Source organism: Cyanistes caeruleus, chromosome 9 (assembly GCF_971803275.1).
Source record: "Cyanistes caeruleus chromosome 9, bCyaCae1.hap1.1, whole genome shotgun sequence".
Classification (NCBI taxonomy): Eukaryota; Metazoa; Chordata; class Aves; order Passeriformes; family Paridae; genus Cyanistes; species Cyanistes caeruleus.
The window spans coordinates 4,259,420-4,283,926 of record NC_141709.1 but is presented as its reverse complement, the minus strand read 5'-3'; the positions used below and the strand labels follow the sequence as shown (position 1 = coordinate 4,283,926).

Sequence of the window (24,507 nt, the reverse complement as noted above, 5' to 3'; positions counted from 1 at the left end):
ATGGAGCAATCAGCTCTGGCTCAGGTAAAGCCCATCAGGGCAGTGACATGTCCTCTGCTGAGAGAGTAGTCCTTGGCCAGACTGATGCCTCACCAGTTTTGATGCCTCTGTGTAAAAGATTTGGTGTCTCTATCACTGCCAGGGAAGGGAGACTGAAAAGTGTGTGGGCTCCGCTCCTGGACTTTTTCTTTCTTTCTTTTCTTGGCAAGTAGTTTGTGTCTGGGCTGTTTTAGCAGCATAGGGTGGTACTGGTCTGCTGTGGCACGGCAGCCCCTTGGTGAGAGCAAGATTGACAGATCTGGCTGGAGTACAAAGAGGAGCCTCAGGAGCAGCTGGGCACAGGCCAGAGGATTTACTGGTGGAGGCAAACTCCATCCAGCAAAGTATGCAGCTACTGGCGGTAGGACAAAGCAGGACCTGCAGGGACTGTGGGAGGAATGGTTTAGGGGCACCACAAGAGGTGGGGAGCTGTAGGGTGGCAATTACAAGGGAAATGCATCCAGTGTCCCTAGATCAGTGCAATCCCCCCAGGGAGAAGAAAAGGTCCCAGTTAAGCATGGGGTGTCCCTTTGCCCATGTGTGCCCATGGTGAGGGATTGTATGATGTGGGAAAGTCCTACACGTGGAGGGCATGACTGTGCTCCAGGAGAGAGGTCTTCAATCTGCTCCTGACATCTGTGGGATGCCTGGTGCAGCCAAGATGCAGCGTTTGGGGTTCTGCAGGCCAGTCTGGTGTCTGTGTTTCCCCAGGAAGTTCCTGAAGGTCCAGTGCCTGGAGAGTGGGCAGTGGGAAGAGGGACACTGCGTCCCTGTGGTTTGCAAGCCCCCATCCCCCGTCTTTGAGGGCATGTACAATTGCACCCAGGGCTTCAAGCTGGACAGCCAGTGTGTCCTCAACTGCGAGCAGCAAGGACAGCAGGTGAGTGTCTGGGGAGAGGCACACATTGACCACACCTTGTGTTTCAGAGCATCTGCAAAGGGCAGGGCTCCCTGTGCAATGCTGTGCAGAGGGGCCCTGCAACAGTTTGGCCCATCCCCAAGGCCAAATACCCTTTTACCACCAGAGAGCAGACCCTCTACAAGCCCAAAGCTGTTCTTGCTGGGCCCCATACATGGCACAGTGTGCCTGGGGATGCTCACGTGCTCCCAGGGGACCTTACCTGGAAAGCAGAGGTCCTAAGCAAGCTGGCTTATCAGAAAGCCAAGCTGGCTGGTCAGAAAGCATAAGCAGGGGGTTTCCAGTAGGTTTTGGGAGCTGCTGTGAAGGCATTCACTTGGGATGATGGGCAAGCTTGCTGCAGCAGTTCTACTCACCAAGGGGCTTCCCTGGGAATGGAGGCTGGTGCCTACCAGCTCTTCCACCCAAGTATCTTATCAATGCTTGGAAAGAGTCTTGTCAAAAGAAGTGTGGCTGATTCCCTCTGGTGGGATCCAACAGCAGCTGGGAAACAATTGGCTTCCTGGTCAGTGCACATAGGCTGCAACAGAGGGTTGCAACCCATCTGCCTTGGGGAGCTTTTCTCTGGAGGGATGGGTGTCCTGGCATGGTGCTCCCCCGGAGATGGGCAGTGGCCAGGCAGGGCAAGTAACAACAGCAGCTCTCCCTCTGCTTTGCAGGTTCCTATCATCTGCACTAAGGAGGGCTTGTGGACAGAGGAGTTCAAACTGTGTGAGAGCTTGCAGGGCACCTGCCCACCACCCCCGGAGCTGAATTTCGTGGAGTACAAGTGTGAGCAGGGGCATGGCATAGGTGAGGATGAAAAACAAACTTTGTGTTGATTCAATTGTCCCAGAGAGCTGATAGTCACAATGACTCTTCCTCTACAAATCCCCACTTAAACAGAAAAAAAAATCCTGTTTTCTCTTCCATCATCTTTATAAATACAGAGCCAGGGTTAGCTTTAGCCTTGTGCTCACCCTGGTTGCACTCTTGGGCAAGACCCAAACCTAAAGTTGTCTTCAGCATTAAGCATCTCTCTTTCCAGAAGCAGCAGGGATTGTCTTTAGGGAAAACCCAGCTCTTTGCATTCCTTTTCCTGACCTGTAGCCCTCCATCTTTCCTGAGGTCTCTCCACTTGCTACTGCTGTTGCTGTTTGCAGGGTTAACGTGACAAATTCTAGATAAAAGTCATAAAAGCTGCAGTGACAATTGAGTGTAACAGGGCACTTTCACCAGATGAGGGACCGCATCATCCACTTCTGTCTGCAGGACTTGGTTGCTTGGTGCTTTCAGAAAAAGCTACAATACTTAGCCATGATTGTTGCATCTGGTCTAGCATCCCGCTGGACAGGATGCTTGAGCACAGCAGCAAATTTTATTGTTTGTATTTATTTATTATTTATTTGATTACTCTGCAGTGAACGCACCAGTCATCCCAGTCTGGTCCAACCAGGCTGAGGACAGTCTAATGACAGGGACTGCTGAGGTTAAGCTCAGGACAGACCTGATGTGAGGCTGGTGTTAGGGCTGGGATCCCACCTGTTTTTCCAAGGTAGTTTTTGCAGCCTTTTTTCTTCCTGGGTCATGGCAAGGCAGTGGGAATTCTGTGGTAGAAAAATTATGAAAGACACTTCTTAACGTGTCAGCAAACATTGTATAACATCCAGGCCAGACTTATTTTCATGCTGGGTCCCTGTCCTGCCATGAAAGTTGGAATCTTTCCCTTAGATTGTTTTAGTTTTCCTTTCATCTGGGAGAAGAGAATTGAGCACAGCTCTTGTAGGCTTTTGGCTAATTCAGGATTTGGGGAAGGAATTGCTATCCCAAGCTGGGAGGAAAAGGGTCCCCTCTACATCTGTCTCTACTATCAGTGGTGGCCTCCTACAAGGCATGGATGCCTGGCTCCTGGTAAGGTCCTCAAGGCTCTCCCTTCTCCCACAGGTGCTGTGTGCATTCCTTCCTGTATCATTCCTCCCAGTGACCCCGTCATACTGCCCAAAAACGTCACTGCTGAGACAATGGATCACCGTCTGCAGCCCACCAGAGTCCAGGTAAACGGGGAGATGAGCTCTTCTAGCAGGGGGGTTGTGGCAGCATGGAGAGGGATCCTCTCTCCATCTCAATCTGGTGTTTTAACCCAAATTGTCTGCCTCAGGTGAAGAAGGGTAAGACTTGTAAAGGCAAGCAGTGGATGCTACTACGCATCCTCCTGCTCGCCTAAGTTCAGCACAGTTATCAGCTCCCAAGCCAGCTTTCAAGGAATTGCAGGATACCACAATATATGAAGTTTAATGTAAGAATCCCACTGATTTTTCAGGATGTGCTGTGTGCCTAAACCCGTTAAGCTGCTGTTTATTGTCGGCCAGTGTGCTGGGAGAGCAAAAGCCGCCTCTGGCACAGTGTAAGCCTAGGTCCCCAGTTACCTGGCAGCAGAGATGCAATCCTAGGCAGGCGTTTCCCTGCCAAGGAAGAGGCAGGACACTGTCAGCTGAAAGGTGTCTCCAGCTGCCAGGACCCGCTGGCCGGCCGGGTGCCTCTGCTGCTGGAACAGGGGAGCCTTTCTCTCCCCGCCTCTTACTCATTTTGTAGGCAAAGCAGCTCAAATAGCTCAAATAGTTTGGATCCTCATGGCACGACTTTACCAAAAAGCAGCTCTGCCGGGGTAATATTTCTTGAAATAAAAACGAGATGTATAAGGAAGGAGGTGGAACAAAGAAAAGCAAACAATCTTCCCAGGAGCCAGTGCTCCCATCCAAATGCTTTCCCCTCCTCCTGGGAAGCCGCAGGAGGCCCAGCATCATGCCTGTGGATACTACTGTGCGTTGCCTTGAATCAGACCCACAGCGGACAGCTGCCGGGGGGGGTGGTGAGGATGCCTGGGGCATGTGGGATGGTTAAGCACGAGCCTTGGAAGGAGGCCTTGCCTTTGAGGGATCAGATGGCTTGGCCCGTTGAGGCAGTGGCGTTCGGCTTCCCTTTCACCACCGCTGCAGGCTTTCGTGCAAGGGAGGCATTTTGCAGAGAGGAGGAGGAGGGAGAGGAGACGCTATTTTAAGAAGGAGCTCTGTCCTGTGCCAGGAGCTCTCTCCCTGGACCATCTTGTTTTCCTCTCTGTCCTGGCTTCTCTCTCCACTCCCCACTTGGCTTCCCCAAGCCTTCAACTGTTTGCTGTTCCCGGGAGCTGCCATGCTCCATGAGATGGAGAGGATGGGGCAAACAACACTGGGAACTGCAGTGGCCACTCAGAGAAGGCACAGTCCTGTTTTGCTTTCAGCTCTGATTCATTGCATCCCACAGCTGAGCAGGTTTGTCTCCCTGCCCTTATTTCCCAGCCTAGAATATGAGTATACCAATATGAGTATGCTAAAATGGCATCCGAGTTGCACAACAACCACATACAAAGCAACTCCATGGCTTTGGGATGCACACATCCTCTTGGCTGAGCAGGAATTAGTGGGCTCTGGGATTCCCCAGTCTTTGCCCCATTAGGCTGGCTCTCTCTGGGACTGCCCTCCTGCGCTGGCTGAGGAGTGCCAGGGCCTCATCCCGCTCCAGCTTCATCATGGTCTTGACCAAAGATGCCGTAGAAGGACCAGCAGCTGGTCTGTGTGGGCAGAGCTGCCCCGTCTCTAGCTGCCATTCCACCTGGGAATGCTGGAGCCAGTCTTCTTGCCACTGGACATGTCAAACAACAGGCTGGGAGAAAACACACCTATCCCTCTGTGCAATTCCCGTGCTGCGAAGGGCATCCTAGGACACTTTCACAGGCCAGACGCCGTTTTATGGGGCCTCAGATTTCAAAGCCTGCCTGAGCTTTACAAGGAGGAAATTGCATGTGCGGTGGGGCTTTTCTTCCCCCTGTGTAATCATGAGTGTTCCCCACAAACCCCAGCTAAATGAGCAGGGTGGTGTGTTCCAGGGCCGAGAAACTGAGCCCTTCACATCTTGCTCCTGTGTCCATCTGGCTGCAACAGCTGAGTTTGTGCCTTGTAAATACCAGTGAGAACCTCAGAGTGACCGTGAGTCTGGTGTATCTACTTCAAGTCCTGTCTGGAGAGATGAGTCCTCCCAGGATGCAGCTTCCAGAGCCTGAGCAGGGATCAATGAGCCAATTGTTGTAGGCACTGAGTGATGACCAGCTGAGAAGCTGGTGAATTCAGCATCACACAGAGACATGATGGCAGACTTCAGTCTCTTGTGGCTTACCCCCAGCAGCAGCTCCTGGCCAAGTCAGACATTATGGTGGCACTGCCAGCCAAACCCACTTCTCAGGTAGTCCCTGTCCTTTCCCTTTGTTCTCTTCCAGTTTTGTATCAATATAGAAACACAGAATCACTAAGGCTGGAAAAGACTTCCAAGATCAGCAAGTCCAACCAATATACATCTACATGCACACACCCACACACATGTGTGTCTGGCCTCTGCCTTGAACAGTGTACACTGGTCTGTGGGCTCTTGGGTGCAGCTACCCTGGGTTTGCTGGGCCTCAAAGTGTGCAGGGAGGGTCCTGGGAGTGTCACTGCTGTTCTGCCCCACAGTGAGTAATGCAATGCTGTAGGAGACCCTCTAGCTCCAGGAAGCACTGCTGTCTGTTTCCCTGCCTCATCCACCTCGCCTGACTGCTGTCTTCTCCTTCTCTTCCAGAACATTGTGTGCACGGGCAGGCTGCGGTGGTACCCGGACCCCTCTGTCATTCACTGCATCCAGTCGTGCGAGGTAAGCCCTCCCTGTCCCCAGCACAAGCTGCCTGCTCTTTGCAGGAGAGTTCCTGGCAGCGAAGACCTGCTCCAGCACAAACCAGACTGTTTTCACCTTATGTTTGCTCTGAGCTGGGCCAGGGCTTGCTGGATGAGCAGAGATAGCAGAGGAAGTATCCTTGTGTAGAATCCCCACAGCCAGGATGATGCTGGGGAGCAAGAGCTGCACAATAACCTATTTCCTTCATTGCCTGCTTCTTTTTGGCCAGCCTGAACAGAATATTCTAGCAAAAGGATTTCACTGGCAAGGGGTATCCCCCAAAAGCCTGAGCTGACTCCAAGCTGGAATATTTCCCTAACCAGAACCGCAGTTCTAGAGTAACATGGGTCCAGAAAAGCCCTGTGTGACTCACCTGTCCAAATCAAACAGTCAGGATTTCCAGCCTTGTATATGCAAAACAAACTGCTCCTGAAGAATCTGCAGACAAAGAATTCCTTGCAGAATTTGGTTAGCCACTCATTTAGCTTTGAATAATGACCAGGCAGGAGAAAATCATAGGCAGCCTGGAGTCAGTTCACAAAGGAAATTAAAAATAGGCAGTCTTTGTCAAGCACTAGTTGTTATTATGATTGAGGATAAAGAAAAAAGGGGGGAAATTTTGGAATGTTGTATGCTGAAAATTTGGGATTTTTACCAAAAAGGAAAATGTAAAAGGAGTTTGCACACCAAAAATAGCTTTGGGGTTTGCTGATTGTATTTTTTTTTCTTGTGCTCATTTCAATGTGAATGATTGCTTTTCCTCGCTGGTTCTGCTGAGCTCAGCTCTTTGCCGACTGAATTGTGGGGGAAAGGGCAATGTTGCAGGGGCATGTCCTCAGGAAGGAAACCTAATGGTCTACAGAAGGTGCAGCAGTTATTTCCCAAATTCAGTGTCTGTGTTGTGCATGTCTACTGCGAGACACCGGCAGAAAAAGTAGGGAAATGAGGTGCTGTGTGCTAGAGAGGTGTTTGGTGATTGAGCACCAGAAGTTAGTGATCCTCTGATATTTTGGGAGCTCTGTGTCTTCTAAACCACATCTTTTAGCACAAATCTGGGGTAATGTGTTTGAAATGGGATGGCTTAAGTGGAAGAGCAGACCAGATGATTGAGTGATTGTCTCTGTGGTGGTTCTTCTAGCAAGGGAGAATTTCTTGTGCTCTCTGGTACTAGGTCCTTTCAAAAGAGCTGATGGAGTGTGAGGTGTTTCTTCTTCCCTTCCTGTGCAGCTCAGGTTACATAAAGCTGGCACAGTTGTGACGCTTCTCCCTTAGGCTCAGGTACCCCAGACTGACCCTAGTGTTTCCTCCTGTGTGGTTCCTGTGCTTCACCTTGGGTCTGTGTGTTCAGTGAGAGATCCCATAGGGAATGATGAAAAATGGCAATTTATTTGTTTGTGTGTGTGAGAGAGAGAGAGAGACTGAGTACCTGAAGTCACAGTGTAAGTCACTGTGCTCTCATCAAATGTGCTCACTGCCAACATGAGATCTTTATGTTCCTGTTTGCTTCACTCTCCTTTACTCTGAGGAAGCAGTCTCAGGGAAGACTCTTGGCAAACAGGAGGTTAACCAGGCCAAAATCTTGCAGTGTCCCACCAGAAGATGGAGAGATTCCATGTTCTTCATCACTCTTGTAGACTTCTTAAATACTTTTTCTGCTTTCAATTATTGTTTCGTCAAGAATGACCAAGCAGTCAGTACATACTCTTCCATCCAAGGTCTTACCAAAGCCCTGCATAAAGCTTCCTTGTGCTGGAAATGTCTCTTTTGATGGGACACAGGACTGTATCTGTTGTTTCTGTACTTACATCAGTCTGGCAGTTCAGATATCCTGAGGTCAGCAAGTACACACAGATCTTTCTCTTCCTCCTTTCTTTCCAACTGATGAGCACCAAGCTAACAGCAGATGTTTTGCCATCACTACAAGAGCTTGCCCTTCCATTTTATACAAGAGAATGTCATCTTGTTTCTCTCTCTGTAGTCTTTCAGGTCATCTAACTATTTGTTAGATATCCTGATCCTCCTCTATGGAACAGTGCCTTCTTCCTTGTTAGCAGTTTCATCAGGGCAGGCCTATTTTTACGGTCACAGTCACTCACTGTAACTTCACTAATGAAGATTCATCCTCAGATAGTTTCTTTCACCCTTATGCTCTCCTTTTTGGTGCAGCTCCCAGCTTCCTCTTCATCCTTGTTTTCCTTCTCCTCACTTCTCACATACATGTCTTGGTTTATTTTTTTCCATGTGTTTCCTCCTACAGTGCTGCAAGCTGTTAAGGTTGGACCAATAATCCAAATTTTCCTAGGTATTTTTTTTTTCCCCACATGAGTTTCATAGTAGCCATTGTCTTGCTGTAAAGAGTAACTGATTGAAGGTGCCTCGTTCAAAGTACTGCTCTGGGAGCTTCTGCTTGGCACTGGCAAGAAGGGAGATGCCACCAGTCTCCCCATTTGACCACAGAATACCCTAAATGTTGTTTCTACCTCATCTGTGCTGACTTCCATCCTCATTCGTATTCCTCTTTGCCTTCCTTCTTGTGACAAAGAGCTCTGCAGTTCTCAGAGGCTGTTCCACTTCCCCCAATCCCTTGTGGATGTGGAGGCATCACACATCAGGAGCAGTGTAAAGAATATAACCTGTGCTCTGTCCTCACTGCATGGAGGCCCCCTCACACACATGGTTCAGCTTCACTTGCCATGTCCATGGGTCATATTAGTCCTGGGTTCCCCCTCATTTCGTAGGAGCCCCTCAATGGAGACACCTCCTTAAAGAGCCCAGACTGTGCCACCACTGGGCAGTGAAATGCTGTTCCAGTGGACTGTCCATGTCACCTCAGGTCTGAGTCACCCCTTGGAGAGTCCATTGTCTCTCTGTTGACTGCCAAGTGTGTCTTGGATCAGGAAGGTTTCTCTTCTGGATGCCTCAGTGAGGGGAGCAACCCTACATAACAGGAATCCAGGCCACCTGGCAGCTCGTACTGTCTCTCTCTGGTGGAGTCACTTCAGGCCGGGGCATGGTAGCAGTAGCCAAGGCTCAACCTTCCCAGCTCCATCTGGAACTCTGCCTCATATTGGAAAGTGCAGGTCACCATGCAGTGGCATTAGAGGGACTCTCGCTCGTCTTTCTCCTACGCTGGCGGTGGATCAGGCTGCCTGCTCATCCCTCTCACTTCTCTCCCACCTCCCTTCTCTTTCTGTTAATCTGGTCATCCATCTGCCTCCCTCTCTCTTGCTGTGCCTTGCCAAGTTCCCCAGTGCCGGAGCAGTGAGGCACGTACGTCGGCAAGGGAGGGAGGGGAGGGAGGGATGCAAACCCTTCCAGGAGCCCGTCAGGAATACAAGTTAGCGCTGAGCGCACTTTGCCTTTCAAGGGCCAGCGGAACATCTCGTCCCCTGCCATCAGTAGAAAAACAGATGGCAGCACCAAGGGAGGGGGCTTGGGGCTGTCAGGAGAGAGGAGTGGAGGAGGAGAGAAACCCCTCCTCCCCACCATGGGTTGGGAGGAGGTTGTTTTGGTCCTGGTAGTGTGTTTGACACTGCTGTGAGGGAGGTGTTTGTAGCACCTGGGTCACGTTCTCCTAAGCCATCCCAAGGTGATCACCTCTGATGTATCATCCACCTGTGCTCAAAAGCAAGTGAGACTGTTGACTTGAGAGGAAGAGACATCTTGTATACAGAGATCTTGTACATAGAGGTCCAGGTTGCTCCCTTTGACCATTCCTGCCACGGTCCAAAGTAGTCTGTGCATGAGTGGCTGCTATGGAGCACCTCCTAGTCTGTGCAATGGCCTGCATCTGCACCCCTCTGTCTCTCACCACAGGGGCTCCCATGCTTCACATTGTAGGTGGTTTAGGTGCAAAGGTTCACTTAATTTATCATCATTGTGTTTACACGATGTTTTTCATAGGATGGGGTAACCACCACTGTCCTGCTCAAGTGCACTCAGAGAAAGCTAGGCTGCTCTTGCAGTGACCACAGTGAATGTGGGCAGCATTTTTGGGCAGCCATCACATTGTGCAACATGCTGGCCTCATTCTCACCTCCAGCTTCATGTTGTTATGTGCAGGCAGCAAAGGGTTAATGGAAAGGGACTTTGACTTGAGGTCTCTGCCTCATGCCCTGGATGAAGATGGGCAGAGAACAGAATGCTGTTGTGAGCATGAGCTGCTGGGAATCTCAGGTCTTCCCTGCATGAGGACAAGGTCTCGTTGCCCTCTCATGCTGCTGGTCATGTTATCACAATCGTAAAATGTTCATCTGTTCTCTGTTTTGTGGTTTTCCTGAGCTGTTGCAATGGAAATTATTAAATAGGGACTGAAGTGTTTGTGTGGTTGCAAGTTGTTCCTGAATCTCTTGATCCAACAGGTAGTGAAGGACCCTGAAGAATCCTTAGCTCTTCCCATCAGGATGCACAAAACCCTCACTTGGCACATCTGTGGCTTGTGTCCAGCATTTCTCAGTCAGAATTAACCCTTTGGAAGGCATATACAATAAGGATGGTGGGAAGTGTCACCTAAAACCTGCTGCTCTTTTATGTGATGGGAGACAGGGTGTGAGACTTGTTCCCTGGGACAAGCACTGCAACTGAGCTCCAGCTGCCTCTGCTCCTCAGTGTCAGTGGGGCTGGGGACCCTTGGTTCTCACTCATCCCAGACTTGTGTGTCTCTGATTTTGTACCATGGCAAAACTCAGCACAGGAAACTGGTAAGAAATGTGATGCTGGTGGAATGCCCTGCTCCAGGAAAGATTCTCTTCTGTACTCCTGAGGCTTAAGGCAGTGAGGACTGCAGGTAGCCCAGCTGCACCAAGGAGGCTCTCTAAAGCAAGCATGGCCAGAATTCAGTCACCCTCTCATGATTCACAAATCTTTCTCCTCTCTTGGACCAGACAGTGCTGTACCTCCCACCCTGCTTAATACAGCTTGTACAGATGGTGGGGGAGCATGAGGCGCAAGGACTGCAGGTAGTGGTCACTCCTGCATCAGCCCTGACATCTGACTGGTGAAACCAAAGCCCTTCATGCTGGGGAGGTGGAAGGCAAGATGGGGAGCTCTTTGCATTCCTGCTGGGTACATTTTCATGCTGCTTTTGGCATGGGCAGTGTGGGCTGCTCAGCATGAGATACAGCCTTCCAGGGATGATCCAGAGAAATCTCTTCCTCTTACAAAAATCACAGCTGAGGCGTGCTCTTCCTAAACAAAGAGATCTCTGTCCCCTGCACACACACGGAGTGTGATTGTAGCAGCATCATTTTATTAAGAGACAAAGCAGAGGGAAATAAAATTTTCACACAGCAGCACAGTGCAAGGACAAGGGACAGGTGCCCCTCCCCTACCTGCAGGGACAGGCTCACAGGACCCCAAAAGATGGGGGTTTTTTGGCATGGGTAGGGCTCCAGCACCCAGAGATGCCAATAGTGGTGCAGCCCCAAAGAGGTGGGAGCAGCCTCAGCTTCCCCAAGCCACATTGTGCCAGCAGCCCTGCACTTGGGATGTGCTGACCTCTGGCTGCTTCTCTGCCCTTTCCAGTTCAAGTGCCTTCCCCTCATCCCTGTCCACGTCCCGCTTTTCCCCCTCCCAGCAGTCACAGTCGTGCAGCCAGTGGTATAGACAGAGTGGAAAACCACTGAAGGCACCCGCTGAAATAAAAATCAATGAGTCGTTTCTGATAATAAACATCCCCAAGCATAGCCCAGCCAACTGCTCTTCCAACACGAATATTCATTCCCCTTCAGCTCCTTCATCCCTTGTACATTGTTTTTCTTTCTGTTTAAGATCTGTAACAAGAACTTGGCAGAAACCAGATACAAGTGGGTCAGGAGGCCCTTGTGGTTTTCAAGGCTTGTTTTCCATAACCCGTTCTATCCTGTAACATATTTTGCACAAATGGCTTGGCGGGAGATCCAATCTGTGCAGCAGGAGAGCTGCTGAGGGCAGGATGGCAGGCTGGTGCTCATGGCACAGGAAGTCCTGCCTTCTCCTGTGTGTCCCAGCGGTATCCCTGTGAAGGGTGAGCCACCATGCTTGCCAGGAGTACTACTGACACACAGCAACTTCCTCTGCTCCTCCCCCCCGTTCTTTCCTGCTTCTGTGTCTCTTCTCCTGTCAGCACTGAGATCAGGGTGTGAAAAGGACAGGGCTGAGGAACTCACCGTGAATATATCATGGACATGGATGTTTTGATGGAAGCAAAGATCTGCTCCGATGTGATCTCTACCAGCATTTAATCTCTTTCTTCCCTCTTGTCTCTTGGACTGTGCAAAGACCTTTCCAGATGGGTCTCTGCTGAGCCCTGAGGCCTCTGAGCAGCACAGTGCAGAGGGATAAAGAAACACATCCCCATTCAAGGGTCCGAAGTGCCACATGTTCAGTTCTGCAGCAGAAGTGTGTCCGAGCGAAATCCTGGCCTGGGACACAGAAGCACTTTCAGGCACCATGAAGGCAAGGACCTGCTCTCCCAGGATGGCCACTGACAGCAGCCCATGGAGTCTCTGTGCACTCCATCCACCTTGCAGACACCAATCCTGCACAAGCTCAGCACTGACTGCTTCAAATGGGCCCAGCTGCTTGCAGGAAACCCCAAGGGACCCCACTGTTCTGGAGAACACCTAGAGCTCCACACCAAGACTGCTGGGAGGTCCTATGGCAGCAGCAGTGATGGTCCATGAGCTGAAACCAGACAGCAGGGTGTCACAACCCTCCAGCCCACCTGAGGTGTTCACTCAGGTGTGTTGAGAATGTTCTCAAGCAGCAGGCCTCTGTTTCTGTAGTGAGACTTGGGGAGAAGACATTGGAGCTGGAGCAGATGTTTCTGAAGACCTGAGATGTGGTATGAACAATCTGCATGCTTAGCTGACAAGTGGCTCAGGGACACCAGCAGGCTCAGAAGCAGTTGGAATTTCTCTACTTTGCTTTCTGTCTGTGTCTGAGGTGATGGGGCAGGTCCATAATGTCTCCAACGAGCCATGCTACAGGCAGGTACCACAGTTCAAAAGGAGCAGAGGGATGGCTCAGGGGACAGGAACTGGAAGACATAAAAATGGACAATGAAGCACTAAGTCTGTAGGATTTTGTTTCTCTTCTTCAGGCCACTTGGTCCCAGGTTCCCGTTTCCAAATTTCTAGAGGTCTCTTCTTCTGGATGTTGCTCACTCTGCTTCCCTCTTTACAATGGTCCAGGTAGACCTTGCTCACTGCTCAGGGCAGCTCAGGGCACAAAAACATCCCAAAACTTTCTGAGCAAAAGCCAGACCTGTTCCCTCTCTGTCCCTCTCTGTTTTTCAGAGCAGATTACCTCCTTGTGCCAGAGAGCCTCCAAAAGGAGAGAAGGAAAGTAAATGTGCTTGGGGTGTCAAGGGGGGGAGAAAAAATAAAATAAAAGACACTGCAACAGAGAGAGTGCCAAGAAAAATATTTAATCCAAACAATGAACATTGTCATTTCCTCCCACAGTCTGCATTCCCAGTCAACTTCCCTGGGCAAGCAGGGAGAGCCAAGAATGGCCGGGCTCTCTGCCTCACCAGCGTGAATGTGTGTAAGGAAAGGGATCTGTCCTGGGGATCTGGTGCTATAGAATCACTTCAGCCAGCTCCTGCCACATCTCTGGCCTCAAGGACTGACAGTTTTCTGCAGGGGAGCAGTGGTTTGGAAGGATGTTGGAGGGATTGGGACAGGGATGGGAGGGGGAATTTTCAGGGACCCAAGGTGGGGTGGTGGATGTATTGGGGCTTTAAGTGAACCAGATGTTTAACAAGGCTTTGGGCACTCTTCAAGTCCTCCCAGGGACCTCCCAGAGCTTTTGGAAAGATCTTGCTAGTGACTGAGGTAGGGAGGAAGAGAAGACATCTGGCAGGCAGCCTCTCCACGGGCTACTGCAGCCTGTCCATGCTTTTCTTCCCCACATATCCTGTCTGTTCCTCCCTGCCACAGGCAGCACCTTCACCTGGGACACAGCTTCTCTTGCAGACCCCTGCAGTTGTAGCACTCTCCAGCCCTGGGACAACTCAGGTTTGTGTCCCATGGTTCTGTGAGGCCTGGTTTGGTCTGACATCCCCCTGCCACCAAAGGGATGGGGTTTCCAACTCATCTTCCCACCACTAGTGACTCATCTGTCCCAGGAGCAGAATTACTGGTGGTGAAGCTGATGCACAAGGCATGAGTCTGAGGGCAGCAGCAGCTTTTCCAGGGCTGGTCCCTGCCCAAAAGGTGGTTCCCCTGTTTCTCTGGGGCTGCTTTCAAAGTGATAGCTGAGGAGGGAAAAAACACCTGCATCTTCTCAGCCACATGGTTGGATTAGCATAAAAACAGTCTGAGCTTGATGCCCAGAATACCAATTCCCAAAGGGATAAATGAAAGGACAGCAAAATCCATGCTGACTTAGAAGCTTCATGAAAGCAAAGTGTGCACCTTCCTTGGATGGATCAGCAGAGTCACAAAGCCCAGGACCAGTCTGGGAGAAAGCATTTTGCTTTTTAAGGCTGCACTTGGCTCCCTGAGACTGGGATCTGGCCTTTCAATGGCTGTGTGCAGACAGAAATGACAAGCACTTTCCACTTCAGTGGCAGATCAGAGGAGCCTTTCAGCTCCTCATTTACACAGTTAGCCAGGTAAATGCTGATTTATTTTTTTTTTCTTTTTTCCACCTTCCTCCAAAACATCTGGAAGGGGGCATGGCCAAAAGCAAGGTGCTGGGCCTTCAGGTGTGCCCAACCAGAGCAAAACATGCATTCCTGGAAAATAATATTTATCAAATACCAGCAGTGAAGCACTGAAATATGTCCAACACTGATGTGATCTGTGACTGAGTCCAACTTTCCCTCACCTGTTGCACCCTTTTGTGCTCTTTCACACTGAATCAAGCTACGTGTAAGGTGGATTTGAAGAAAAATGCCTGGACCCTGCCCACCCCACTGATGGCACTGGGGACTCCCTGCTGGGCAGGACAACAGCCCCAGGGATGGAGCCAGCCTGGGGACTCCTCAAGGGTTGTGGAAAAATACTGTGCACAGGCACTGCTCCCTGGGTGACATCTCCCAGCATCCTTGAGAGAGACTGCACCATTTGAGCACTCGGAGATGATTCTGTCTGGGATGCACTGGGATCTAACCCGTCCTTTCTCGCATCCTTCCTTTGCCTGCAGTATTTTTCTCTCTTTCATATTTTTTTTTCCCCTTCAATTTTTTCTCTCTTCATCTGTGCCTGCTCCCAGCTTTGAGAGGCTGTGTTTTTTTAGCCTATTTAAATTGCCAAGCACTTGATTTGCCGTTACTATTTTTGTGCCGGCAGCGCAAGGCTCCGGCCCGGCAGTGCCAGATGCTGCACCTCCACGTGCTGACACACGCCCCACTGGAGCTCCTGTCTGAACAAACAAGGAAGATGGATGGCCGAGCGGGAGATCCGCTGACACAGCCCGTCTCCCTGGCTGCCTCGGTGGCACGCCGCCTGGCCCAGCAGCTCCCCACCACTCAACACAGCGTAGAGTGGCTGCTGCAATTCCCTTATTCAGTTTTTCCCTGTTTATAAGAGACATTTCAACCAGCCCACTACCCACCTCCCCCTCTCCACGCTGGAGGATGCGTATTCTGGCAGCTGAGACCCAGCTGACCATTTCCCTGGATCACATCCATAACCTTCATGTGGCACAGCTGGGCATTGCTGTTTTCCTTTTTCTTGCTAGCATCTTAAAACATCATCAGGTGTTTTTGCAAGGCACAGATGTGAGCAAACTGCCTTCTCCCACCACTGGCATTGCTTTCTGTAGAGCCACGCATCTCAAGCACTGAACTGAGTCTGTATGGGTTCTGCTCTCTCACATCCCCTACCCTTGACAGATTGCATTGCCTGTGTCCCCACCTTGCCATGATTCCTGCAAGAATGAGCCTGGTACAAGTACAAGGACTCCTGTGCCCTTGAGGATAACCAGCACCTTACTTTGTTCTTTCTGCTTGACAACAGGCAAAACCATGTGGAGGCTCCCAGTAAGGCAAAGGCACAGGAGTCACTGTGTTCTCCAAACACTAGACAAGGATCAGGGACAGAAATCCCCAAACCTTGTGCCTGGCTCTCCTATGCCTTGAGTCCAATTAGTCATTTTTTATTTTCCCTTCATATGTTTTTCCAATGTAATTTGGAGCATGAGTTGTTAAGTTTCCCCAACAAGTGTTGCCATAGGAGCCTGTATTTGTTTAGGGTGGGGTACGGGCTCCGGCTGGGTGAGAGGAGGGGGCATTTAGCCCTGATAGGTGTAGTGAGAGACTGGGAGCCTCTCCTTCCCCATCCTGTCCCTGCCTCCGTCCTCCCCCCACCTTGCATGCAAGATCTGGAAATCGTTTCAGACCTGTGCAGCCAGGACGGGCAAACATCCCCATAATTGTATGGAAACTACCAAAGCGACGGGTGTTGTTTTGCCAGTGAGTCATGACATATGGAGCAAAGCTCAAGGAAAAACTCCACCGCGTGGAAGGCTGCAAAAGCAAATCACACCCAGAAGAGCCTTCCCCTGCCAGTGTCCCTGGCCAGTCCCGATGGCATCCTGGTACCTGCCAGCCCCAGCATCCCTGCCCTGGCCCTCCCGGTGCTCAAAGCTTTGAGACTGAGAAACCTTTGACCACAATCATTTAAGACCCACCTGATGCTTTTTTGGTGGAAGAGGAGTGTTAACACTGTTGCCTTGAAGAAATTGCACCCTGGTCTCCTCTGGATGAAGTTTGTGACAGCAATGACTGGAGTCAAATCCCTTCTGGTTTTTTGAGTGAGCTACCTAATTCGGCTGTGCCTCAATTTCCCAGCTGTAGGAAAGGTGTGCTCTTTCTTCTGTTCTTCCAAAATCTTCCAGGCTAATGTGATCTTTCTGTGCCTGCCTGAATTTGGCCTGTGGCCTGTGCTACTGATAGTGGAGACCAGAACTGGTGGTTTGCCATAATCCCTGCTGCTACTTCCTAAAGCGTTATTAGCCTGTGTTGAGCCCATTTCTGTTCCTTGTGAGTCACAAGGACAAAAAGCCACATGGGTTCTCTGGTTTTGGCATGGTTTTTTCATGTGAATTACTGGTATTATCACCAGGCCTTCATGTTGGTTTTGGCACAGTGGGTGCAGCGCTATTGTGGTGCAGTGACATTTTTCAGCGGGCTCTCGTTCAGTTTAAGGGTGCTACATGTGAGTGTCCATCATCAAAGGCTGAGTCTGGGAATTTTGGGGAGTTCAGTTGTTGTTTGGGGCCAACCAGACCCAATGAAATGAGTCAGCTGCTTCCATGAGCAATGGGATAGCCAGGGTTCTAGCAAGAGTCCTGTTCAGTCTGGAGAAGACTCTGTGGACACCTTAAAGCACCTTCCAGGACTAAAAGAGGCTACACAAGGGTCAGGGAGGGGCTTTTGGCAAGGACATGGAGTGACAGGATAAAGGGTAGTGGTTTTAAACTGAGATAGGGTGGGTTTAGACTAGATATTAGGAGCAAACTTTTGATTCTAAGGGTGGTGGGACAGAAGCACAGGTTGTCCAGAAAAACTGTGGCTGCCCCAGTCTTGGAAATGTTCAGGACCAGATTGGACAGGGCTTGGATACCTGGTCTAGTGGAAGATGTCCCTGCCCATGGCAGGGATGTTGGAACAAGATGGTCTTTAAGGCCCCTTCCAATCAAAACCATTCCATGATTCCACGATTCTGCTGGAAAACGTCCTCCTGGAGGTCAGCCATGGTTGCTGGGCCAGTAAGTACCATCACAGAGCCCGAAGTGAAAGAAGCATTTTGTTACTAATCACTCTAGGAACGAATGGCTTCTCCATCCTGTAGCTCGTTCAGTGGCTGCTTGGCAGTGCTGGTGTAGATCTGTGATAAATAAACCTTGGCTGCCGACCGCTCCTGACGCCTCCTTGCGAGTGCTTCCCATGCACGTCGCTGGTCACAGCCATTGCACGGGAGAGATTCTCAGCCATCACTGGCTGCTTCTCAGCCCCAGTTGCTTCTTCTCTGATCAGATGACTCATGTAAGTGAACAACAATAAACTGGTTTTTTGAATGGCTGCTCATGCCATTTAACATTTCTGACACAATTCCACGATCCTCTAGCTGCTGCCCTTGGAACACCCACTGCTCCATCCACAGCAGCTGGGATATCTGGTGCCCTTTGGCTTTGAAGAGGGGCTTGTGTATGGTGGAAGTGGGTACAGGGGCCTTGCTGAAGACCTGGGGCCTCTACTTTTGGGGGCAACCTTATGCTTTTGAACAACCTTTGACAAAACCTCGTTGCTCTGCCTTAGCCCTTCCAAGCAGATGGCTGGTGTGACACCATCAACAACCGGGCATACTGCCAGTATGACGGCGGGGACTGCTGCTCCTCCACACTGTCCTCCAGAAAGGTAAGGCAGCACCTCCCATGGCCTTGGCCAGGATCTATGGATTCAGGGGTGACTGCTATATATGTTCTTTGGCTTTGCTGGCTGTGGAACTGAGCCTGCAGTGTAATTCTCCCATGAACGGAGAACAAACGCGCGATTTTAAACCAAAGCCAGCTGAAGCTGACGGACATCATCGCACTGATTAAGAGCGGGGTTTGGACTCAGGCCAGTGTGATTGAAACCTCAGCCCAGCTCCCACTGAGGTTCATGGGATTTCCTCTCGTATTGGGAAATGTGTCCCAAAGAAATGACTTCCATAGGACATAGTGCTAGACATGGTGAGTCAGAAGTCACCTTGTGTAATTGAGCTGTCTCAGGGGATTTTTGGTATGGTCCACTGGCATCTGCTACAAGTGGTGTTTTCCTCCCTCTCTGAGGAGGGAAGAATAGCATAGAGGGAGTAACTTGGCGTTGGGGTTGCACAGACCCCTTTTTGTCTCCCATCACAACCTTCCCTCCCACCTAACTTGCTATCCAGCACTCACAGCCCATTCTTCCTAATCATATCCAACAGCAAAACAAATCACAGGGCATGAAATAATTTCTCACTGCGAAAATATGTGAATTTGGATCTTCTCATCTTTGTTGTGGAGCTTGAATCATTTCTCCTTTCATCACGCATACATACACAGAGAAAAGGAAAAATAAAATCCTGGGAAGATCCACTTGAGATAGGAAAGAGGAGGCTTTACACCCAAGTGACGAGTGAAATCCCCACAACAATATAATGACATCTCAGAGCAAGACATGGCCAAAATAAAGGATGGGTACACAGTGGAAAGTGGTGGGGTTCAGTCCCATGGCTCTCAGGAGACACAGACACAGCTTTCATCCCCCACAGGTTCCAGATCTTCCGCTCAACATGCTTCCAGCACCTCCCTTTTAAGACAGATGGAGAAATACAGGGTTTAAACATCAAAAAAATCCCCAAAGCACTCCAGCCCTTCCTTTGCTGATCCAGTCTGTGAAAAATCAAATGTGTTTCCACAGAAAGAAAAACTCCTGGCTCTGAGCCTGGTGTGTATAAAATCTCTGAAGGAAACTCTTTTCTCAGCTCCCATGGCTCATTACCAGGCCACTGTCAACCAGGAGTCAGATGCTCAGTGTATGCCCTCTGTCCTTTCTGTGCTACCACCAGAGAAGGGGACACAAGCTTGCTCGGTCACATGTAGTTGTTGTAGAGAATGTGCACTGAGCCTCCCAACCTGCACAGGGTGTCTCAAAGCTGCACAACTTATGAGTGGAACCCACTGCCTGCCCCATGGGAGGCTGTTCCTGCTCAGTGAGCCTCCATCCTGCCTGTCTTTCCTTAGTCCACAGCACACAAGAACAAGGCACCTACCCTGGCTTTTATGTCGGGCAGTGTGGAGGTCAGCTTTGCAGTTGAGAGCTTGGCTGAGTTCCCCAAATTGCTGCAGAAGATGAGGCTATATTATCCTCATGCTTTGCTGGAAGAGTCAGGAGTAGCTGACAGGTCCATAGGTTCAGACATGGATGAAGGGGGTCTTCTAACAGGGACCAAAGTAAAACTTAAATCTAGAGGTGCCTCACCAGTGCCAGCCCTAGTCTGAATGTCTTACACCCATCAGGGGACACTTCTTGCCAGAGTTTGACATTTGGGGCACAAGATTCAACCCGACCTTTGGCTGCTACTAAAAAGGAAAAGGCTAAGAACAAAACTCAGCTGGGGACAGGTTGTATCAGAGCCCACTCCTCAGTGAGCACAGAGCCTGGCAGTGCCAACAACAGGGCCCAGCCCAAAATACCTGTTTGTCCATAGCAGGGTGGAGAAGCCTTGTGGGGGCATAGGGGTGTCCCAGGGTGGAGGCTGAGATGTCCCTTTGTTCCCCCAGGTGATCCCATTTGCTGCTGACTGCGACCAGGACGAGTGCACGTGCCGCGACCCGGCGGCTGAGGAGAACCAGTAGCGGCACCACGAGGGGCCTCTCTGGGTCAGGCAGCGCCGGAGGAGCCAAGGGGCAGCAGTGGGGCCGTGGGAATGGCAGGGGCAAGGGGGCAGGAGCCTGAGGGAGAGCCCGGGCAGGGGGATGGCGACCGCGCACGGAGGGGTTGGGTCCGGGCCACCGAGGAGCCCAGGAGGGCAGGAATGTGGTCCCGTCCCCATCGCTGCTCCCTCCAGAACCCACACGAGGCGCTCAGCCAGGGGTCTGGTGCCGCCTCAGCCACACGCTGGGCTAGGGTCCATCCACGCCGAGAGCCCAGGTGCTGCCACGGATGTTTGTCCTGGTCCGGCTCCTGGGTGTCTGTCTTTGCTCTGGATTTTGTCACTATGCACCCCTCTCTGCTGTACAGACTTCTTTTAGCAAGGTCGAGGTAGTTGTGATCTCTCTGCAAATATTTAAACTTAATTATATCTATATACATATATGTAATATATATATATAAATATATATTATATTTTCTTTGCTCTTGATGAAGCTGAGAAAGGATATCCTTTATCACACACCCATGCTGCTGTGAAGTACAAACCATTGAGAAAAGTGCAGGTCAGGGCAGGAGGAGCAGGGATTTTCCCCTTCCTTGCTGAGAAGGAGCTGCAAGGAGGAGAGCAAGAGAAGCCAAACATCCAGGCCATGCCAGGAGAGAGCTCCCCAGGAGTGGATGCTCTCACCTCGAGGTGATTAGGGCATCTTGCAGGGACCAAGTTTTGCCCTTGGTATTTGCCAGTGCTTTGCCTTGTTCTGCTTAGGGTGTGGATCAGGATCAGGATTGTGGGGTTGAGAAAAAATGTTATTGTGCTCTTGAATCATCCCAGTGAGCACAACAGATTCCAAGGGCACCACAGGCATCCATCACACATTATTTTAGAGCCCTCTGGGCATGTGTCCATGGGGATCACTGCATGGTCAACAGGAGCAAAGACTCAGCATGCTCCCCCTCTGTCTCACTTCCCCAGCCACTGCACACCCAGCTGGATGTAGAGGCCAAACCAGTGTTGCTGTGTGATGCTGGAATGAAGGATGCTGAGGTGGTCCTTCTTCTCTTTCCCCCACATCTGAGCTCCAAATGAGTTGTGTTGTCAGAAGCTCTCAGAGGAGACTAGACCCTGTAATGCCAAAGGGACCAAAAAACACCTGTCAGGAGACTTTGAGAATCATCTTTTCTCATTGACATTTTCCTTAGTATCAGTAGTATTACTATCTCTGTCCCAGCCCCTCATGCTGGACATACAGCTGCTGATTTCCAAGAGGCTCTTGCTCCTGTAGGCACTAAGTGAAAATCTGCAGATTCAATTCTGGCCTCAGAGAAGCCCAGCAAGAACCTCTGCCCCCAATAATTGATTCCCAGAAGCTCAGCTAGGACCCAGCCACATAAAGGCAGCAATGGGGAAGGTGCCTGGCTCCAGCTGGGATTATCACTAATGGTTTTGTGCTGTAAAGAGGCAGAGAAAAGGGATAGAGGAGAGGAGAGCAGAGAAGGGACCACAGAATAGGAACTCATTGCAGGGAGCCCGGGTGAGCTGCAGGCTGGGAGCAAAGGACTCCAGCCTGCCTGCCTGTGTCCTGCCTGCACAGCCTGTGCTGTTGGATACAGGCTTCCAGTGGTGGAGAGAGGGTGACACGGTGTGGAGAGACCAGGAATTTTCAAGGCTTCCACTAGCTCTACCCCATCCTATTTTGTCAGGAATTTCCTACGGTTGTGTTTTACTGGAGGACTTGAGTAGGGGCAGAGGTGCTGGGATGTCCCACCAGCATCCAGGCAGGAGATGCCTTGTCCTTCTCCAAGCCCTTTCCTGACCCCAAGTGTCCCCATCCACCTGGCCTAGACAGAGATTTGAAGAGGTGGGGGACAATGAGCCCCATCTCCTCTTGGGACACTGACATTTTTGTTCTCATCATGCACAGGTTGACCCCACCCCAAAATTCACTGTCAGTCAGGCAGATAGCAGCAATATTTTGTCAGATATCAACTTTTCAATAAAAAAAAACAACCCTCAAGCAACCCAAGGAAATTCAAGTAATAGTTGGCCCAACACCCCCAGGATGTGCAACTCAGGCAGCCTGTCCTGCTCCACCAGTGCAGGAAATGAGAGATCCAGGGGCCCCATCACAGTAGGAGTGGGGTTCTGGCAGCCCCCAACAGCTGGGGGCAGTGGGGATGTGGGATGAACACAACACACAGAAGCAGAATTTCAAGTTCCAGCATCTTGTCATGACAAACCCTTCCCTGCCTGGTGTCAGCGTTACCTGGATGCCCATGTGTTTATATGCCAAATTTGTATCCTTTTGGCATGAAAATCCTGGGTTTTTTTCTCTGCTCATCTGTGTGTGCAGGGAAGGGACTATGCCCCATGGAAAGGGGAACAGGAGGAGGGCTGGGATGGGAAGTGCTGGCTTGGCTGGTAGACATTTGTGCTTCTCATGACCAGACAGCTTCTACATACCGAAATATTGTTCTTCTATAGCGACACTGAGCGGTTTTTGTCCCCTTTAGGGTTTTATTCACAACGGAGGCTGCTGCTATTTTTATTTTTTTGTATTTGATAATTATTTTTTATAAAAATCTATGAAAAATAAATAATCTTCTCATCCTCCATCTCTCTTGCCTCCTTGATTCCCCCAAAAGGGAGCCAGGGAGGTGGTTTGCTTGTCCTGACACCTTTGTTCTGACATATTCTCTTCTTCCCAAACCACAGACTCTCCCAGAACAGTCACAGCCCAGTTGGATATTTCCTTTGGGGTGTGGAGGGACACTCATCTCTAATGCCACCCCCTAAATCAAGGCTGCCACCCAGGCAGCTTTTGCTGTCCCACCAGCTGCAAGAACACTTCTGCAGAAGGTCTTCTCCTGGTTATGCTACAAACTGGTCTAAGACTGGTCACTTTTTGTAATTAATCCATTTAAAATGTAGGGAAATGTGTGTGTGTGTGTGTGTGTGTGTCTGTGTATGTTCACACTCCACCTCCCTGGGGGGAGCAGAAGGTGGCCCACACTAGAGCCAGAGGACCACATGGTATCCTGGCAAGAAATTTAAAACCCAAGAGAATAAAGTTGCTTTAAGATTTGAGGATTTTTTTTTCCATTGTTTTTTAAAGTGACTGAGTAAATTTTGTACTTATGGACTGAGAAACACCAAAAAGCCCTTGCCCTGTGTTTAAACCTCACTCTTCCTCCTCCAGCCATCTCTGAAGCTCCTCATGGGTCTTTTCTTCATGTGTGGGACTCAGTTCCAGAGGAGGAACAGCATCTCCCAGTAACATTAAATGTCCTCTCTAGGGAAAAGCTCCCCAAATTGTGCACTCTGGAGAGAAGCCAACACCAACCCTTCCAACACACACACATTTCCTAAAAATCTTCCCATGTGCTGGTGACACATCCCTTGCAGTCCACTGCAACCTTTTTTGGGATGGCTTTCTCCAAACCCCCATGGATTGCAAGCCAGATAACCCCTGAGAAGATTTTGTGATGAGCTAGCTGTGCTGAGATATTTACACAGCAGTTTAGGCTTGCAGCTACACACCCTGCTCCACACAGACCTTCTCCTCTTCCTCCTCCTCTTCCTCCTCCATCTCACTCCATAGCCACAGCTTATTGTGCAATGAGATGGTGGTTAACTGCATGGAAAACAGCAGAAGGAAAGTATTTGGTATATTTTTAGCTCTTTTTCCTGCAATTTAGCACCGAGAAAAGAAAAAAAAAATCAAGTTGTTCCATGAGACTTGATGAAGTCTGGTTTCCTATGGATTCATGTGCTATAGCCCCAAAATCCCTCTTGCATCCTCCCAAGTGTCCTGTCTGTCTGCCTGTCTGCCTGCCCAGGCTCCCCCTGGGTCTTCCACCCATCTGGCAGGGCAGGTGGCAATACACGCTGGCCAAGGGACCTGCCCTTGTAAATCCTGATGGCCTGACCATTAGACACAGCACAGCACTCTTAAGTGGCTTTTGGCATCTTTTGCAGATCTCACCTCTGTTCAGGCACTGGTTTTCACATTCTTTGTGGGATATTAATACTCATGTTGCTGCTAGTCCTCCGTCAAAAGTCTACCAGATGGACCAGGACATTCTCCAGGGGTGCTTGACCACCAGACAGCACCATCCCATCCACCTTATATACTAAAAAAATGGCTAAAAGAAGCCTTTTTGGAGTCTGCTTCCAAGTTCCCAGCCAGTGGAGGCTTGCAAATCAAGAACTGAGAGACCCTTGCCGAGGATGTGTAAAAATGCAAGTTTTTCCCCCAAAGGTGACTGGAGACATCTTTACCTTTCCACGTCCTGCAGAGCAGGTGGGCAAGACGAGGCGCAGGACACGGCTTCATCTGCGTGTGCTGAGTGGTTTGGGACTTGGCTAACCCATTGGGCAGACAGGCTAATGCTAAACTTGTGTGAAGACTCACCCGAGTTCAAAGGCTGGGAGTGTTTTATCTGCAACCAAAGATGACATCAACTGGACCAAAACCATAAACAAACACTCCAGTTTGCC

General features: G+C 50.2%; 1 protein-coding gene across 5 annotated transcripts in view; it reads left to right on the top strand.

Annotated features, from left to right (window-relative positions):
* PAPPA2 (pappalysin 2) overlaps positions 1-20,077 on the top strand; it is an 88,009-nt gene extending 67,932 nt beyond the window's left edge. For 2 of the 5 annotated variants that reach the window (XM_086842575.1, XM_086842574.1), the window contains exons 17-22: positions 751-919; positions 1,618-1,750; positions 2,882-2,991; positions 5,585-5,656; positions 17,928-18,026; positions 19,919-20,077. In XM_086842575.1, the coding sequence (XP_086698701.1) occupies positions 751-919; positions 1,618-1,750; positions 2,882-2,991; positions 5,585-5,656; positions 17,928-18,026; positions 19,919-19,993 (658 nt within the window). In that variant the 3' untranslated portion in view covers positions 19,994-20,077. Of the gene's footprint in view, positions 1-750; positions 920-1,617; positions 1,751-2,881; positions 2,992-5,584; positions 5,657-10,038; positions 13,465-17,927; positions 18,027-19,918 lie in introns of those variants that run through there. The other 3 variants (XM_086842577.1, XM_086842576.1, XM_086842578.1) reach the window with 2 other exon arrangements.
* The last annotated feature ends 4,430 nt before the right edge of the window (positions 20,078-24,507 follow it).